This window comes from Salvelinus namaycush, unplaced genomic scaffold (assembly GCF_016432855.1).
Source record: "Salvelinus namaycush isolate Seneca unplaced genomic scaffold, SaNama_1.0 Scaffold181, whole genome shotgun sequence".
Taxonomy (NCBI): domain Eukaryota; kingdom Metazoa; phylum Chordata; class Actinopteri; order Salmoniformes; family Salmonidae; genus Salvelinus; species Salvelinus namaycush.
In genome coordinates this window covers 251,745-272,587 of record NW_024058575.1, presented here as the reverse complement: position 1 = coordinate 272,587, position 20,843 = coordinate 251,745, and the positions used below count along the sequence as shown (strand labels likewise).

Here is a 20,843-nt window from a genome sequence, read left to right as displayed (position 1 = left end):
ACAAAAAGAACCCCGTGTGTTATCTATAAATCATAACTCTGACCCCGGTTTAGCCAACCAGCTTCCACAGCCCCGAAGCTCAGCCAGGAACACTTTAGATCATCAAAGACCTGGAGAACATCATCAACATTGTAACTCTCACAATAACTATATCCTGCTAGGTCTAACATATGTTCTGTAAAGCCTGACCTCCATAGAGTACCACAGTATGAGTCATAATACCCAGAAAACCTAGCGGTCAAACAAGGAAACGGTTCCAATCGTTTTTCCACCATTCATTTTGCCCCATAGGGGATTTTAAAAACACTTAAAATAAGGGCTGTGTTTCATGTAGGCTTACCCTGACGTGACGTTTTGATAACCGTGTAAATCTCTCTGGGCCAAGGTGGCTTTTATCAATGTATTTGTCTGTATTTACCCCCAAAAATGAAATGCGAATTAGCTGCGTACAATAAAGACGTACAAATGCAGCGATGATCTGGACGAGACTGCCGAATCGAGGCAAAGGTAAGAATCTCTGGATTGACTATCTAATGTTAGCTACATTTAGTAATTCATAAATTGGTGAAATTTCTATAAATGTACCTGTTAGCAAAGGTGCCAAAGGTGCCAAAGGTGCCAGCTATAGATGAAGTGCAGGAGCTTGCAGGGATTTGTAGTCTTGTCGTCTTACTTTGATGCTAATTAGCATTTTCAAATCTGAGAGTAAATAGAGACTAATATATTGATAAAAGTCGCCTTGTCGGAGAGAGATTTACATGGTTATCAAAACATCATGCCAGGGTAAGCCTACACGAAAACACAGCCCTTATTTTAAGTGTTTCTAAAATCCCCTGTGGGAAAAATGAATGTTGGGAAAATGATTGGAACCATTTCCCTGTGTGACAGCTAGGTTTTATAGGTATTGTGACACGTCCAACATGGGGCTCTATGTGTGGTGTCAGACCTAGTATTCCTGTTGTGGATAACTCTGTTGTGTGTCTCCTTGGAGTAATACATTATGGATGTCCACAGCTGTGGTTTAGAGAAGACTGGAGAGTAGGAATCATGTGTGTTTATATTGGAATACTTCAAACAAGTGGAACTGACTGGGGGTATATATGAGGACTTAGGAAACACTACAAGTGCTGTTTTAGAGACACAATGCAATTATGTATGTAAAGCTCTGTCCTTCTTCTTCTTCATCTTTGCTCCTTTAGATCCTAAGATCTGCACTTTGACCCCTAACGGGCACCTGGAGTTGACCACGTTGACCCCGGTGATGACCCCCAGGGGGTCGTACCCCACTGACAGGCTGACCTATGCCCTGGGGTCACGGAAGAGCAGCGTTATGAGTCTGGGCAAGGCCAACCTGGAGCATAGGAGATCATTCTCTCTGGTGAGATGTAACACACACACACACACACACACACACACACACACACACACACACACACACACACACACACACACACACACACACACACTCACACACACACACACACACACACACACACACACACACACACACACACACACACACACACACACACACACACACACACACACACACACACACACACTCAACCATTAACCCAGCATGTCTCAGTGTAAATACCCTTAGAAGAACACCTGCCCTAATAGCAACACTTAGCATATCGTAAATATAACAGCTATTCTTTAAATGTCCACAGTCTATGATTTCCTAGACCCAGACTATGGACAAGTTGCATTACACAAATTACACACTACACGCCACATAATGGCAGTTATCAAGGGTCTGCTTAGCCACTAGGCAGCTGCAGACTATTCCGGATGGAGTCTTCAATTCGATAAACATTCCCGACGACGGGGGAGATTCTGATCACAACGTTCCCAGTTCAGGAACTCCCTCGACTCCACACATCTGTCTGTCGAGCCGAAGCCTGCCTTTGGTTGATTGAGCCTGGCTCATTTCCCGGGATTCCAGTCGCCATGGCAACCACCGTTAATTAAGCGAGAGAGAGAGAGGGAAGGCGAGAGAGAGAGAGAATGAGAGCGACAGAGAGAGAGCTAGAGAGAGAGAAAGAGAAGAGAGTGAGAGAGAAAGAGAAGAGAGTGAGAGAGAAAGAGAAGAGAGTGAGAGAGAGAGGAAGAGAGTGAGAGAGGAAGAGAGAGAGAGAGAGAGAGAGAAAGAGAAGAGAGTGAGAGAGAAAGAGAAGAGAGTGAGAGAGAGAGGAAGAGAGTGAGAGAGAGAGGAAGAGAGTGAGAGAGGAAGAGAGAGAGAGAGAGAGAGAGAGAGAGAGAGAGAGAGAGAGAGAGAGAGAGAGAGAGAGAGAGAGAGAGAGAGAGAGAGAGAGAGAGAGAGAGAGAGAGAGAGGATTATGTATAGTTTAGTGACACACTTGTTATTAACATGTGACAATGAAGACATCTTTGCTGAAGGCCTCCACAATCATTGTATACGCCACTGCCTGGGGGTAAAAGTTAACATGAATGTTTCTGTCCCCTACCAGTAGCTTGAGAGACTTCCACGTTAATTGTTTGTTCACTGATGCCATTTTGAATTTACTTAATTTACCTGAAGAATCAAAAAACACATTTTTGTCTTTCTTCTACTTTGGTTTTTCCCTGATGTGTTGATGTATATCTGTTTAATGAGGTGAGACACATCAAACACAAAAAAAGAAAAGGGGGTGGGACGAAATGAGCGTTGCTGTGGCAACGGTGGTATAAATTCCTCCGGTATATAGCTGTGAATAAGACTGTGATTGTCGTCACAGGGACGATTCCAGAAGTAAACCATGTGATTATCCTGACAGAGTGGCTATCACCTCCCAAGGCACCACAACTGTTTAGAACGACCAGTTATCTCACTTGGTAAAGTTTCACTGGTGAAGATTCATTTGAACTTCGGCAGAAAAACAGTCTAGAAAGTAGATGTAGAGTTGAAGTCGAAAGTTTACATACACCTTAGCCAAATACATTTAAACTCAGTTTTTCACAATTCTTGATATTTAATCCAGGAAAAGATTCCCTGTCTTAGGCCAGTTAGGATCACCACTTTATTTTAACCTTTACCGAACCTCAACCCCGTATCCGGGATCACCCCCCACCCCCCACACACTGATTAGCATAGCTAGCATAGCTTCACAAGTAGATAGTAGCATCTAAATATCATTAAATCACAAGTCCAAGACACCAGATGAAAGATACAGATCTTGTGAATAAAGCCACCATTTCAGATTTTTAAAATGTTTTACAGGGAAGACAAAATATGTAAATCTATTAGCTAAACACGTTAGCAAAATACACCACTATTCTAACTCCATCAGTTTCTTACTCCTTCAGGTGCTATCACCAATTCGGCTCAACTAAGATATTGATAGCCAATAACCTATAAAAAAAACCATCAGATGACAGTCTGATAACATATTCATGGTATAGGATAGTTTTTGTTAGAAAAAAGTGCATATTTCAGGTAGAAATCACAGTTTACAATTGCACCGACCATCACAAATCGACTAGAATTACTAGATAGAGCAACGTGTATGACCAATTTACTCATCATAAAACATTTCATAAAAATAGACAAAGCATAGCAATGGAAAGACCCAGTTCTTGTGATTTCAGACCATATTTCAGATTTTCTAAGCGTTTTTCAGCGAAAACACAATAAATCGATAAGTTAGCATACTACATGTGCAAACGTTACCAGAGCATCGATTCCAGCCAAAGAGCGCTATAACGTAATCACCGCCAAAAGATATTAATTTTTTCACTAACCTTCTCAGAATTCTTCCGATGACACTCCTGTAACATCATTTTACAACATACATATACAGTTTGTTCGAAAAGGTGCATATTTAGCCATACAAAACCGTGGTTACACAATAAAAATACTAGGAAATCAAGCCTCAATATGTCTGACGTCATCTATCAGAGTGATCTAGTTTAATTGAAAGCTAATCATATACTTGACTAAAAAATACAGGGTTGACAGGAATCGAAAGACAAATTAGTTCTTAATGCAACCGCTGATTTACATTTGTAAAATTATCCTTACTTTTCAATACAGGGTTCGCCAAGTGAAGCTATACCAAACAAAATGGCGAAATATGCGTTTAAAATATTTCGACAGAACAACAATTTATCATATTAAATATTGCTTACTTTGAGCTGTTCTTCCATCATATTCTTGGGCAATGTATCCTTTCTATGTTATAAACGTCTTTTGGTCGATAGATGTCCTCTGTCCTTCGAAATATCCACTAACGATCGAACGGGACCCCAAAACGTGTCCAAAGTTTCAGAGTGCACAACAAAGAAATTCCTCAAAATCGCACTAAACGGATATAAATTGCTATAAAACGGTTTAAATTAACTACCTTATGATGTTTCTAAGTCCTATATCGAATTAAATTACAGACGGATACATTTCAAGTTGATAACCGAGCCTGTGAAAATGGCGTCCGGAGGTCCCTTCCTGCGTAAGGGCGAGCGTCGAAAGGGGGGCTACTCTCACTCCTTGGTCTTTTATAACCTCTGAGAGCTACGGAGAAGGCCCATTCCACTTCTCATTGGTTACTGACATCCAGGGGAAGGCGGGTGCAGTTCGTGTCGTTCCATAGGATAGACAGAGACCTTAAAAACTGATCTGAAACCAGAGCTTCGCTCTCAGACCTTTCACTGTCTGTCATGGATTTCGCTGTAGAAAGAGTTCTGGGTCACCCACAGACATCATTTCAACGTTGTATGAAACTAGAAGGTGTTTTCTATCCAATATAATTAATAATATGCATATTGTACGAGCAAGAATTGAGTACTAGGCAGTTTAATTTGGAGACGACAAAATGCTAATTCGGAACAGCACCCCCTGTAGTCGCAAGAAGTTAAGAATGTGAAATGTCAGAATAATAGTAGAGAGATTGATTATTTCAGCTTTTATTTCTTTCATCACATTCCCAGTGGGTCAGAAGTTTACATCCACTCAATTCGTATTTGTTAGCATTGCCTTTACATTGTTTAAAACTTGGGTCAAACATTTCAGGTAGCTTTCCACAAGCTTCCCACAATAAGTTGGGTGAATTTTGGCCCATTACTCCTGACAGAGCTGGTGTAACTGAGTCAGGTTTGTAGGCCTCCTTGCTCGCACACGCTTTTTCAGTTCTGCCCACAAATATTCTATGGGATTGAGGTCAGGGCTTTGTGATGGTCACTCCAATACCTTGACTTTGTTGTCCTTAAGCCATTTTGCCACAACTTTGGAGGTATGCTTTGGGGACATTGTTCATTTGGAAGACCCATTTGTGACCAAGCTTTAACTTCCTGACTGATGTCTTGAGATGTTGCTTCAATATATCCACATAATTTTCCTTCCTCGTGATGGAGTCTATTTTGTGAAGTGCACCAGTCCCTCCTGCAGCAAAGCACCCCCACAACATGATGCTGTCACCCCTGTGCTTCACGGTTGGGATGGTGTTCTTCGGCTTGCAAGCCTCCCCCTTTTTCCTCCAACATTATGATGGTCATTATGGCCAAACAGTTCTATTTTTGTTTCATCAGACCAGAGGACATTTCTCCAAAAAGTACGATCTTTGTCCCCATGTGCAGTTGCAAACCATAGTCTGGCTTTTTTATGGCGGTTTTGTAGCAGTGGCTTCTTCCTTGCTGAGCGGCCTTTCAGGTTTTTTCGATGTAGGACTCGTTTTACTGAGGATATAGATACCTGTTTCCTCCAGCATCTTCACAAGGTCCTTTGCTGTTGTTCTGGGATTGATTTGCAATTTTCGCACCAAAGTAAGTTAATCTCTAGGAGACAGAATGTGTCTCCTTCCTGAGCAGTATGACAGCTGCATGGACCCATGGTGTTTATACTTGCGTACTATTGTTTGTGCAGATGAACGTGGGACCTTCAGGCGTTTGGAAATTGCTCCCAAGGATGAACCAGACTTGTGGAGGTCTACAATTTGTTTTGGGCTGATTTCTTTTGATTCTCCCATGATGTCAAGCAAAGAGGCACTGAGTTTGAAGGTAGGCCTTGAAATATATCTACAGGTACACCTCCAATTGACTCAAATGATGTCAATTAGCCTATCAGAAGCTTCTAAAGCCATGACATCATTCTCTGGAATTTTCCAAGCTGTTTAACCTCTACTCAATAGGGGGAGCTGTTAGCACTTTTTTTTTCTGGACGTTGCCAAATTAAACTGCCCAGTACTCAATTCTTGCTCGTACAATATGCATATTATTATTATTATTGGATAGAAAACACTCTCTAGTTTCTATAACCGTTGGAATTATGTCTCTGAGTGAAACAGAACTCATTCTACAGAACTTTTCCTGACAGGGAGTGAGATTTCAGAAATCTTGGCCTCTGCTCCCAGGTCAGTTTTTAGGTCCCTGTGAATGCTATGGGGATACAAACACTGCCTACGCCTTCCTCTAGATGTCAGTAAGTGGTGACAATTTGAATGGGGTCGATTGCGCAATCTGGGACTTTATAAAAGACCAAGATACGGAAGTACCTTTCTTTTCAGGCGTGCGCTCGACGCAGAGTGGTCGTCGGACTGGCCTCTTTCCAAGCTTTGGTTTAGCCAGTAATATATCTCCGGTCATGTTTTTACTCGTTATAGGTGTTAAAAACATCATAAGGTAGTTAATTTAAACCGTTTTACAGCAATTTATATCCGTTTAGTGCGATTTTCTGGCATTTCTTTGTGACGCACTCCCAAGAGCTGGGCACTTTTCCAGTACATGCCGAACGTTAGTGGCCATTTCGACAGGACAAGAGGACATCTTTCGACCAAAAGACGATTAGACCGGAGAAAGGATACATTGCCCAAGATTCTGATGGAAGTTCAGCTAATAGTAAGAACTATTTATGATGATAAATCGTTGTTCTGTTGAAAAATGTTAAACGCATATTCCGCCATTTTCTTTGGGGTAGCTTCGCTTTGGCGCACCCTGTATTGCACAGTAAGGATAATTTAAAAAATGTAATTCAGCGATTGCATTAAGAACTAATTTGTCTTTCAATTGCTGTCCACCCTGTATTTTTTAGTCAAGTTTATGATTATTTATTCATTAGACTAGATCACTGTCCAAGATGGCGCCCGACATTTTCAGGCCAGTTTTGCTACTATTCTCATTGTATAACCACGTTTTTTTGTGGCTAAATATGCACATTTTCGAACAAACTCTATATGTATGTTGTAATATGATGTTACAGGAGTGTCATCGGAAGAATTCTGAGAAGGTTAGTGAAAAAATTTATACATTTTGGTGGTGATAATGCTATCGCTCTTTTTGCCTTGAATCAATGCTGGGGTAATGTTTGCACATGTGGTATGCTAATATAACGATTTATTGTGTTTTCGCTGTAAGACACTTAGAAAATCTGAAATATTGTCTGGATTCACAGGATCTGTGTCTTTCAATTACTGTACGCTGTGTATTTTTAAGAAATGTTTTATGATTAGTAATTAGGTAATACACGTTGCTCTCTGTATTTATTCTAGTCGAGTTGTGATGGTGGGTGCAATTGTAAACTATGATTTCTACCTGAAATATGCACATTTTTCTAACAAAACCTATCCTATACAATAAATATGTTATCAGACTGTCATCTGATGAGGTTTTTTCTTGGTTAGTGGCTATCAATATCTTTATTTGGCCGAATTGGTGATAGCTACTGGTGGAGAGAAAAAATGGTGGACAAAGAAAAATGGTGTCTTTTGCTAACGTGGTTAGCTAATAGATTTACATATTGTGTCTTCCCTGTAAAACATTTTACAAATCAGAAATGATTGCTGGATTCACAAGAAGTGGATCTTTCATCTGGTGTCTTGGACTTGTGATTGAATGATATTTAGATGCTAGTATTTACTTGTGACGCTATGCTAGCTATGCTATTCAGCTTTTTTACTGGTGGGGGTGGTGGGGGGTGCTCCCGGATCCGGGTTTCTGAGGCGGTAGAAGTTAAAGGCACAGTCAACTTAGTGTATGTAAACTTCTGACCCACTGGAATTGTGATACAGTGAGTTATAAGTGAAATAATCTGTCTGTAAACAATTGTTGGAAAAATTACTTGTGTCATGCACAAAGTAGATGTCCTAACCGACTTGCCAAAACTATAGTTTGTTAACAGGAAATTTGTGGAGTGGTTGAAAAACTAGTTTTAATGACTCCAACCTGAGTGTATGTAAACTTCCGACTTCACAAAACATTGCTCTTTCTATGACACAGACTGGCCAGGTGAATCCAGGTGAAAGCTATGATCCCTTATTGATGTCACTTGTTAAATCCACTTCAATCAGTGTAGATGAAGGGGAGGAGACGGGTTAACCTTTTAGGCAGGCTGTCCCGACGTCGGTACACTTATGACAACATCCAGCTCTATTGCAGGGCGCGAAATTCAAAATCTATTTTTTTTTAAATATTTAACTTTCACACATTAACAAGTCCAATACAGCATTTGAAAGATAAACATCTTGTCAATCCAGCCAACATGTCCGATTTTTAAAATGTTTTACAGAGAAAACACCACATATATTTATGTTAGCTCACCACCAAATAAAAAAAGAGGACAGACATTTTTCACAGCACAAGTAGGATACAAGTAGCATGCACAAGCCAACCTAACTAACCTAGAACCAACCTAAATAACCTAGAAAAAACTACCTCAGATGACAGTCCTATAACATGTTACACAATAAATCTATGTTTTGTTCAAAAAATGTGCATATTTTAGCTATAAATCAGTTTTACATTACTGCTACCATCATAGCTAAAGTCAGAAATCGCACGGGAGTAGCCAGAGTAAATACAGACACCAACGTCAACTACCTAATTACTCATCATAAAACATTTCAGAAAAATATATGGTGTATAGCAAAATGAAAGACAAAGATCATGTGAATACAGACAATATTTCCGATTTTCTAAGTGTTTTACAGCGAAAACACAATATATCGTTATATTAGCTTACTGCAATGGCTAACACACAAAAGCATTGATTCCAAGTAATCGGTAGCGATAGCACAGCTCGACAGATATATTAAATAGCATCCCAAATTGGGTCCTTATCTTTGTTGATCTTCCATCAGAATGTTGTAAAGGGGTCCATTGTCCAGTACCGTCTTTCTTTTGGATCCAGAACGAACTATTTCCCTCTTGAAATAGCAAGCACACTGGCCGTGCGGCGCTAACCTCTCCTTCATGAAAGAATTCTTCCAAAGCATCACGTCTAAAGTCCCGAATAAATTTCAATAATATAATTAAACTATATTGAAAAAACATACTTTAGGATGATATTGTGACATGTATCAAGTCAAATCGAAGCCGGAGATTATATTCATGTATAACGACACGTTTCCAGGAGGCAATACAAAGTCCAACTTCGCGCCATGGAGAAAGAAAATTATGGCCGTCCTCTCACTCCAAGAGGCTGTGTTCATTCCCTGAACGAGATATTCAAGTGCTTTCTGCTCTCACTTCCGCATGACAGCCAGGGGAAGGCGTATGACGTGTTTCTATGGTCCCAAGTGACATGCCCTTTTATGGACAAGCTCTTGAAAAGAGACCTCGCATTTGGAAATCTCACTTCCGGATAGGAAATGGGCTGTAAAAATAGTTCTGTTCCACTTAGAGGAATAATTCAAACGTTTTTAGAAACTAGAGACTGTTTTCTATCCAATAGTAGTAATAATATGCATATTGTAAGAGCAAAAATTGATTAAGAGGCCGTTTGAAAATGGGCACATATTTTCCAGTTTTTCCAATACGCCCCCTGCAGCCATAAGAAGTTAAAGAAGGATTTTTAAGCCTTGAGACAATTGAGACGTGTGCCATTCAGAGGCTGAATGGGCGAGACAACATATTGAAGTGCCTTTGAACAGGGTATGTTAGTAGGTGCCAGGTGCACCGCTTTGAGTGTGTCAAGAACTACAACGCTGCTGTGTTTTTGACAGTTTCACGGTTTTACAATTTCCTGTGTGTATCAAGAATGGTCCACCACCCGCAGGACAACCAGCCAACAGCAGGCCAGTGGTCAAAAACGGGTCATTGATGAAAGAGGACAAAGGAGGCTGACATGAATTGTGCAGAGCAACAGGCGGGCCACAGTTAATCAACTGACAGTCCAGTACAACATTGGTGCCAAAGACCCATAAAATGCACAACTCGTCCCTTGACACAAATGGCGTATGGCAGCCGACGACCTTACGGAGTTCCACTTCTTTCAGCAAAATAAAAGAGAACCTGCGGTTGCAGTGGGCTAAGGAACGAAAACACTGGACACTGGAGAATTGGAAAAACATTGCCTGGTCTGATGAATCCTGCTTCTTGCTGTTTAACGCTGATGGGAGGACTAGGGTTTGGAGAGAACCATACATGCACCCATCATGCCACATGTCAACATTACAGGCTGCTGGTGGTGGTGTGGTGGTGTGAGGTGTGTTTTCATGGCACACATTGGGCCCCTTGATAAAAGTGGAGCAATGTTTGAATGCCACAGGATATCTGAACATCTTTGCCAATCAGGCGCATCCCTTAATGGCAGCAGTGTATCCATCTGTGAAATGATTTTTTTCAGCCGGGTAATGCCCCATGCCACAAGGCTAGGATTGTCCAGGAATGGTTCCACGACAGTGAATTCAGCTTACTGCAGTGGCCTGCCCAGTCACCAGATCTCAATCCAATTGAGCATCTGTGGGATGAGATGGAGCCAGCTATTCGGAGTAGAGATCCACTACCAGCCAACTTGACACAACTGTGGGAAGCATTCGAGTCAACATGGCAGCTTGTAGAGTCCACGCCCCGACGAATTGAGTCTGAGGCCAAAAGGGGTCCTTAATGTTGTCTTTATGGTGTATATATGGTATATACATAATGTATTTACCAACGTATACATTTCAAATACCAGTTCATTTTCTCATGTTGTCTTTTGTTGTCTTGGTTACAGCACCACGGCCGCAGTTCCCTGCACCACCATTGGGGTCGCCCTCCCCCTCCTCAGAGTGCATGGAACCGCAGGTAGATAGCTAGATCAATGGAATACTTGATTACTTCATTAATCATTTATTGATAATTAATTAATCAGTCATATTCTATTAATCCTTGTTAAATGATTAAAGTAACCTTCTTGATCCATAATTAACTGTGTAATACACTATTAATCTCAGGAACGTATCAATCCTTAATGAATTAGTTCTAACTTCTTTATGAACTCTTCATGTATCCACCTCCCCCCGGGTCCAGCTGGAACAGCCTGGGTTGTCCCTCCCGCGGGCGAGGGGGGATGGGAGCGGGTGTGGTGGGAGGAAGCCTCCGTGTCCGAAGCCCCCACTCCCACATCCACTCCCTTTACCACTCGGCTGAGCACGAGTTCCTCCTCTCCCCCGCTTTCCACCTCCCCCCTCGCCACGCTCCCCCTCTCCCCCTCCTCTCCCGACGCAATGCCATCCGGCACCGGGACCGCCGCGCTCTCTCCCTGGAGCTCCCAAACATGCTCCAGGTCCCCGGGGGACCTCCGCCTCGCCCCAACCCCAGGATGAGGAGTGTTTCTGGGGGAGGGAGCAGCGGCAGTGGGGGTATGGTAGTGGAGCACCATGATTGTAATGGGAAGGCGGGTCCCCAGACTGCCCAACTCCTAGCGGAGGTCTTCCCTCAGCTGAACCTCGCCAAGGACAGATCGGACCTGGATGAGGAGACAGACTATGTGAGTTTTACTGCAAGACTGGCTACAACTGAATAGTCTATGTTTACCCAGAGGGTATTTACTCAATGGAAAAATGTCCTTGACTGAAATGACTGCCAAGTCATTGTATCAAACATTACCACCGGAGGTGACATGAATGTCCTCCCATTTTGCTCTATTGCTAATACATCTCTCTCTCTCTCTCTCTCTCTCTCTCTCTCTCTCTCTCTCTCTGTCTCTCTGTCTGTCTGTCTGTCTGTCTGTCTCTCTCTCTCTGTCTCACTCACACACACACACACACACACACACACACACACACACACACACACACACACACACACACACACACACACACACACACACACACACACACACACACACACACACACACACACACACACACACACACTCTCTCCTCCCCCTCTTCCTCTCGTCCTCCTCTAGAGTATGTGTTTCCGTATCCAGAAGATGATGGAGGTGTACAGGCCTGACTGGTGTGAGAAAAGAGAGGACTGGTCTGTCTACCTCTTCTCACCACAGAACAAGTATGTTACTCAGACACACACACATAAAGACCTGTCTGTCTCTTGTTACCCAGACAACACACACATAAAGACCTGTCTGTCTCTTGTTACCCAGACAACACACACATAAAGACCTGTCTGTCTCTTGTTAACCAGACACACACACACATAAAGACCTGTCTGTCTCTTGTTACTCAGACACACACACACAAAGACCTGTCTGTCTCTTGTTACCCAGACAACACACACATAAAGACCTGTCTGTCTCTTGTTACCTAGACACACACACATAAAGACCTGTCTGTCTCTTGTTACTCAGACACACACACATAAAGACCTGTCTGTCTCTTGTTACCCAGACACACACACATAAAGACCTGTCTGTCTCTTGTTACCCAGACACACACACATAAAGACCTGTCTGTCTCTTGTTACCCAGACACACACACATAAAGACCTGTCTGTCTCATGTTACCCAGACACACACACATAAAGACCTGTCTGTCTCTTGTTACCCAGACACACACACACAAAGACCTGTCTGTCTCTTGTTACCCAGACACACACACATAAAGACCTGTCTGTCTCGTGTTACCTAGACACACACACATAAAGACCTGTCTGTCTCGTGTTACCTAGACACACACACATAAAGACCTGTCTGTCTCTTGTTACTCAGACACACACACATACAACACACATACAGGTATATCTCGTGTCAGCGTAGAATAAATTAGTGTGAAACGTATTTTAAATGACATGAATTGATCGTTAAATTGCCAAGCAGAGGAGAAAACCAGTATTTCTTCCAGGGTTTGTGATTAAATAGCCCTGATCGCATTTTATAGTTCTGAAAATGACGTCACCACAAGCAGCACCGGAGACGTTGAGATCACCGAGACCAAAAGTTGAGCCTCGCGCTTCAACACTCTTAGTTGTTGTGGAAGTTGACCCACTATGCCGTTTACTTTCTGCTGACTTTATTCACAAGACATTTGCTGGTGCTCTGCTGCGCAGTAACGTCATATCTGACGAAGATCCTAACATGGTGTCAGAAGTGCTTCAACCTCGTCAAATATAAGACAGGAGAGATTATTTCACAGGGAACAATAATGTTCCTTGAGTTTTGTCGGAGTTTAGAGTGAAGAAGGTGGCTGCTCTCTCATGTCTCGTCATTGAGCAGAGCAGCCCAAGCGGAGCCGTTGCTACGGATACTCCCAGACTCAGCCATGATCAGAGTGCATGCAGAGTGAGCTGCGAGCAGGGAGACAGTTACAGACAGAGAGGAGCAGCTAATGGAAGTTACGTTTGATTTAGGGTCGGGCCTTAAATTTGGCAGAAGAAATAGGGCCTGGGTAGAGTAGGCTCTGAATGTCGCAGGCATGGGTATGGCTCGGGTTTATAATCCAGGCCTGTGCAGGGCTCTGCCCACCACTACCCATTTCCTAGAAAGTGCTTTGACTTTTAGCAGTATTATAATAGATAGATTGTCTGGAAATCCAGTAAATCTATCTGACATTGAAGCTTATTATTTTTCTTGTACAGACCCACAAGAAAGTCCTGAGAATTCACAGCACTTTTAGTCCCAGGCTGTGTGTTGTTCTCCCTATTGGCAATCACCAGACTCCATTACATGCTGAGTACACTGGTGTTACTGTCACACACACACACACACACACACACACACACACACACACACACACACACACACACACACACACACACACACACACACACACACACACACACACACACACACACACACACACACACACACACACACACACACACACAGGAACGTCAGGTGCCCAAGGCTTGACTGATTGCACCTGCCACTGCTAAAACACAGCTCCAGGCTGTCATAAAGTGGCTTTCACAGGGAACTGTGTGTGTGTGTGTGTGTGTGTGTGTGTGTGTGTGTGTGTGTGTGTGTGTGTGTGTGTGTGTGTGTGTGTGTGTGTGTGTGTGTGTGTGTGTGTGTGTGTGTGTGTGTGTGTGTGTGTGTGTGTGTGTGTGTGTGTGTGTGTGTGTGTGTGTGCTACTATGCCAGCTTATCCACTGGTCAGGATCAATACAGGGTTGCCAGGTCTGAATCAATAGAGAGGGGACAGGGTTGCCATGTCTGAATCAATATATAGGGGACAGGGTTGCCATGTCTGAATCAATATATAGGGGACAGTGTTGCCAGGTCTGATTCAATAGAGAGGGGACAGGGTTGCCATGTCTGAATCAATATATAGGGGACAGGGTTGCCATGTCATGAAACAATAGAGGGGGGACAGGGTTGCCATGTCTGAATCAATAGAGAGAGGACAGGGTTGCCATGTCTGAATCAATAGAGGGGGGACAGGGTTGCCAGGTCTGAATCAATATATAGGGGACAGGGTTGCCATGTCTGAATCAATAGAGGGGGAACAGGGTTGCCAGGTCTGATCAATATATAGGGGACAGGGTTGCCAGGTCTGAATCAATATATAGGTGACAGGGTTGCCAGGTCTGATTCAATAGAGAGGGGACAGGGTTGCCATGTCTGAATCAATATATAGGGGACAGGGTTGCCATGTCATGAAACAATAGAGGGGGGACAGGGTTGCCATGTCTGAATCAATAGAGAGAGGACAGGGTTGCCATGTCTGAATCAATAGAGGGGGGACAGGGTTGCCAGGTCTGAATCAATATATAGGGGACAGGGTTGCCATGTCTGAATCAATAGAGGGGGGACAGGGTTGCCAGGTCTGATCAATATATAGGGGACAGGGTTGCCAGGTCTGAATCAATATATAGGTGACAGGGTTGCCAGGTCTGAATCAATATATAGGGGACAGGGTTGCCAGGTCTGAATCAATAGAGAGGGGACAGGGTTGCCAGGTCTGTATCAATAGAGAGGGAACAGGGTTGTCAGGTCTGAATCAATAGAGAAGGGACAGGGTTGCCAGGTATCGATCCCTCGTCTCCATCTAGATAGCAGGTTTTGCTGTGGTTCACTGTTTTCTGTTCATCAGTGTGATGATTAGATGAAGAGTGTTGTGGGCTCAGAGGGCTACACACACACACACACACACACACACACACACACACACACACACACACACACACACACACACACACACACACACACACACACACACACACACACACACACACACACACATTCTCAGTAAATCCCCATTATAAACATTTCCATGAAAGCTTTCAGTAGGTGGCAGGTGCTATCATCACAAACATCTAGGCACAATAACATGTTCTAATCTAACTTTTTTATGTCCCACCTCTCTTACCCCCCCCCCCCTTTCTCTCTCCCTTTCTCTCTCTCTCCTTCTTTCTTTCTTTCTTTCTTTTTTCTTTCTTTCTTTCTTTCTTTCTTTCTTTTTTTTTCTTTCTTTCTTTCTTTCTTTCTCTCTCTCTCTCTCGCTCTCTCCCTCCCTCTATCCTTCCATCCCTCCCTGCCTCTATCCATCCCTCCCTTCCTCTCTCTCTTTCTCCCTCCCTCTCTCTTTCCCTCCATCCTTCCCTGCCTCCCTCCCTCCCTCCCTCCCTTCCTCTCTCTCTCTCCCCCTCTCTCTCAGGTTCAGACTGCTATGTCAGTCCATTATAGCCCACAAGCTCTTTGACTACGTGGTTTTATCCTTCATCTTTCTCAACTGTATCACTGTAGCGCTGGAGAGACCCAAGATACTGCAGAGCAGCTTGGTAAGACTGGGGTACACGCACGCACGCACACATACACACGCACGCGCGCACACACACACACACACACACACACACACACACACACACACACACACACACGCATGCATGTAAGTAAGCACTTATACGCACATACATGCACGCAGACACACACACATACACATTCACACGCAAACACACCTCTGCTTCATATCCATATTCATTCATTATTCTCTGTGTATTATTTGTCACTGGACAACCCAGACAGTAGGCCTACAGCTTCCATGTTAAATTCATAAGGATGGATTTGGGAGCTATTTTAGCCGTGAGAAATTAGAGGTTGGAGACTTTTTCTAAAGTGTGTCAAAGTTTTTTGATAGAAGATAACTTTGTGCTGGTGTGCTCTCTCTCTCTCTGTCTCTCTCTGTCTCTCTCTCTCTCTCTCTCTCTCTCTCTCTCTCTCTCTCTCTGTCTCTCTCCCTCTCCCTCTCCCTCTCCCTCTCCCTCTCCCTCTCCCTCTCCCTCTCCCTCTCCCTCTCCCTCTCCGTCTCTGTCTCTGTCTCTGTCTCTGTCTCTGTCTCTGTCTCTCTCTCTCTCTCTCTCTCTCTCTCTCTCTCTCTCTCTCTCTCTCTCTCTCTCTCTCTCTCTCTCTCTCTCTCTCTCTCTCTCTCTCTCTCTCTCTCTCCTTATTTATCTCTGTCTTTCCATTTTTGTCATTCTCCTTCTCCCTCTACTTTTCTTGGCATTATCTGTCTTTCTCAATTTTTCGCTCCCTCTCTCTCCCCCTTCCCCCTCCCTCCCTACATCTCTCTCCCATCTCTCTCTCCCTCCCTCCCTTCCTCCCTCCAGGAAAGACTATTCCTCACCGTCTCCAACTATGTCTTCACAGCCATATTTGTAGCTGAGATGACCGTCAAGGTAACGTACCAATTTCTCCTCTCTTCTCATCCTCTCTTCTCCTCTCCTTTCCTAGGACTGTAGTGGAAAAAGATCTACCGACATGCTGTCGTCATGTTGTCTCTCCTCTCCTCCTCATCTTCTTCTCTCCTTTCTCCCTCTTTCTATTCCTCAGTCCATTTCACTTAATCAATTCCCCATCAGTAACGATGGAGAGATAATTAGATAGAATTAAAAGATAATGTCTCTCTCTCCAACTATAGCCTCTAGCCAGTCCTGGGGATGTCCCACTCTAACTCACTCCTCTCGTCCATGTCTTGCACAAACCCCTTCATGTCCTCTCTCTCCATATGGAGACTGTCATCTTGTCAACCTAATATCTGTCTCAGGAACACTAATTAAACAACGGTATTCATTAGACAATGTTTCCCCTCGTAAATGCACTCCATGATTTGCCTTGCCTTGTATCTTCTCACACACCTTCACACACACACATACACACGCACAGACGCATATATACACACACATAACACACGCACACAGACTAGCGTGAAGTCACTCTCACCATCTATACCAGCATCCTTTTATCATATCTAGACATAGTGCTGTATAACTCCAGGTCTTTATCATATCTAGACATAGTGCTGTATAACTCCAGGTCTTTATCATATCTAGACATAGTGCTGTATAACTCCAGGTCTTTATCATATCTAGACATAGTGCTGTATAACTCCAGGTCTTTATCATATCTAGACATAGTGCTGTATAACTCCAGGTCTTCATCATATCTAGATATAGTGCTGTATAACTCCAGGTCTTTATCATATCTAGACATAGTGCTGTATAACTCCAGGTCTTTATCATATCTAGACATAGTGCTGTATAACTCCAGGTCTTTATCATATCTAGACATAGTGCTGTATAACTCCAGGTCTTTATCATATCTAGACATAGTGCTGTATAACTCCAGGTCTTTATCATATCTAGACATAGTGCTGTATAACTCCAGGTCTTTATCATATCTAGACATAGTGCTGTATAACTCCAGGTCTTTATCATATCTAGACATAGTGCTGTATAACTCCAGGTCTTTATCATATCTAGACATAGTGCTGTATAACTCCAGGTCTTTTATCATATCTAGACATAGTGCTGTATAACTCCAGGTCTTTATCATATCTAGACATAGTGCTGTATAACTCCAGGTCTTTATCATATCTAGACATAGTGCTGTATAACTCCAGGTCTTTATCATATCTAGACATAGTGCTGTATAACTCCAGGTCTTTTATCATATCTAGACATAGTGCTGTATAACTCCAGGTCTTTATCATATCTAGACATAGTGCTGTATAACTCCAGGTCTTTATCATATCTAGACATAGTGCTGTATAACTCCAGGTCTTTATCATATCTAGACATATTGCTTTATAACTCCAGGTCTTTATCATATCTAGACATAGTGCTGTATAACTCCAGGTCTTTATCATATCTAGACATAGTGGTGTATAACTCCAGGTCTTTATCATATCTAGACATAGTGCTGTATAACTCCAGGTCTTTATCATATCTAGACATAGTGCTGTATAACTCCAGGTCTTTTATCATATCTAGACATAGTGCTGTATAACTCCAGGTCTTTATCATATCTAGACATAGTGCTGTATAACTCCAGGTCTTTATCATATCTAGACATAGTGCTGTATAACTCCAGGTCTTTTATCATATCTAGACATAGTGCTGTATAACTCCAGGTCTTTATCATATCTAGACATAGTGCTGTATAACTCCAGGTCTTTATCATATCTAGACATAGTGCTGTATAACTCCAGGTCTTTATCATATCTAGACATAGTGCTGTATAACTCCAGGTCTTTATCATATCTAGACATAGTGCTGTATAACTCCAGGTCTTTATCATATCTAGATATAGTGCTGTATAACTCCAGGTCTTTATCATATCTAGACATAGTGCTGTATAACTCCAGGTCTTTATCATATCTAGACATAGTGCTGTATAACTCCAGGTCTTTATCATATCTAGACATAGTGCTGTATAACTCCAGGTCTTTATCATATCTAGACATAGTGCTGTATAACTCCAGGTCTTTATCATGTCTAGACATAGTGCTGTATAACTCCAGGTCTTTGTCATATCTAGACATAGTGCTGTATAACTCCAGGTCTTTATCATATCTAGATATAGTGCTGTATAACTCCAGGTCTTTATCATATCTAGACATAGTGCTGTATAACTCCAGGTCTTTATCATATCTAGATATAGTGCTGTATAACTCCAGGTCTTTATCATATCTAGACATAGTGCTGTATAACTCCAGGTCTTTATCATATCTAGACATATTGCTTTATAACTCCAGGTCTTTATCATATCTAGACATAGTGCTGTATAACTCCAGGTCTTTATCATATCTAGACATAGTGCTGTATAACTCCAGGTCTTTATCATATCTAGACATATTGCTTTATAACTCCAGGTCTTTATCATATCTAGACATAGTGCTGTATAACTCCAGGTCTTTATCATATCTAGACATAGTGCTGTATAACTCCAGGTCTTTATCATATCTAGACATAGTGCTGTATAACTCCAGGTCTTTATCATATCTAGACATAGTGCTGTATAACTCCAGGTCTTTATCATATCTAGACATAGTGCTGTATAACTCCAGGTCTTTATCATATCTAGACATATTGCTTTATAACTCCAGGTCTTTATCATATCTAGACATAGTGCTGTATAACTCCAGGTCTTTATCATATCTAGACATAGTGCTGTATAACTCCAGGTCTTTTATCATATCTAGACATAGTGCTGTATAACTCCAGGTCTTTATCATATCTAGACATAGTGCTGTATAACTCCAGGTCTTTATCATATCTAGACATAGTGCTGTATAACTCCAGGTCTTTATCATATCTAGACATAGTGGTGTATAACTCCAGGTCTTTATCATATCTAGACATAGTGCTGTATAACTCCAGGTCTTTATCATATCTAGACATAGTGCTGTATAACTCCAGGTCTTTATCATATCTAGACATAGTGCTGTATAACTCCAGGTCTTTATCATATCTAGACATAGTGCTGTATAACTCCAGGTCTTTATCATATCTAGACATAGTGCTGTATAACTCCAGGTCTTTATCATATCTAGACATAGTGCTGTATAACTCCAGGTCTTTGTCATATCTAGACATAGTGCTGTATAACTCCACGTCTTTATTATATCTAGACATAGTGCTGTATAACTCCAGGTCTTTATCATATCTAGACATAGTGCTGTATAACTCCAGGTCTTTTATCATATCTAGACATAGTGCTGTATAACTCCAGGTCTTTATCATATCTAGACATAGTGCTGTATAACTCCAGGTCTTTATCATATCTAGACATAGTGCTGTATAACTCCAGGTCTTTTATCATATCTAGACATAGTGCTGTATAACTCCAGGTCTTTATCATATCTAGACATAGTGCTGTATAACTCCAGGTCTTTATCATGTCTAGACATAGTGCTGTATAACTCCAGGTCTTTATCATGTCTAGACATAGTGCTGTATAACTCCAGGTCTTTATCATATCTAGACATAGTGCTGTATAACTCCAGGTCTTTATCATATCTAGACATAGTGCTGTATAACTCCAGGTCTTTATCATATCTAGACATAGTGCTGTATAACTCCAGGTCTTTTATCATATCTAGACATAGTGCTGTATAACTCCAGGTCTTTATCATATCTAGACATAGTGCTGTATAACTCCAGGTCTTTTATCATATCTAGACATAGTGCTGTATAACTCCAGGTCTTTATCATATCTAGACATAGTGCTGTATAACTCCAGGTCTTTATCATATCTAGACATAGTGCTGTATAACTCCAGGTCTTTATCATATCTAGACATAGTGCTGTATAACTCCAGGTCTTTGTCATATCTAGACATAGTGCTGTATAACTCCAGGTCTTTATCATATCTAGACATAGTGCTGTATAACTCCAGGTCTTTATCATGTCTAGACATAGTGCTGTATAACTCCAGATCTTTGTCATATCTAGACATAGTGCTGTATAACTCCAGG

General features: G+C 42.1%; 1 protein-coding gene across 1 annotated transcript in view; it reads left to right on the top strand.

The window, feature by feature from the left end:
* LOC120037668 (voltage-dependent T-type calcium channel subunit alpha-1I-like) overlaps nucleotides 1–20,843 on the top strand; it is a gene marked incomplete at its 5' end in the record, with an annotated part of 166,483 nt that overhangs the window by 54,383 nt on the left and 91,257 nt on the right. Inside the window, 6 exons of the mRNA XM_038983664.1 lie at nucleotides 1,200–1,378; nucleotides 10,922–10,992; nucleotides 11,218–11,677; nucleotides 12,101–12,201; nucleotides 15,747–15,870; nucleotides 16,696–16,764. Of these exons, the coding sequence (XP_038839592.1) occupies nucleotides 1,200–1,378; nucleotides 10,922–10,992; nucleotides 11,218–11,677; nucleotides 12,101–12,201; nucleotides 15,747–15,870; nucleotides 16,696–16,764 (1,004 nt within the window). The remainder of the gene's footprint in view (nucleotides 1–1,199; nucleotides 1,379–10,921; nucleotides 10,993–11,217; nucleotides 11,678–12,100; nucleotides 12,202–15,746; nucleotides 15,871–16,695; nucleotides 16,765–20,843) is intronic.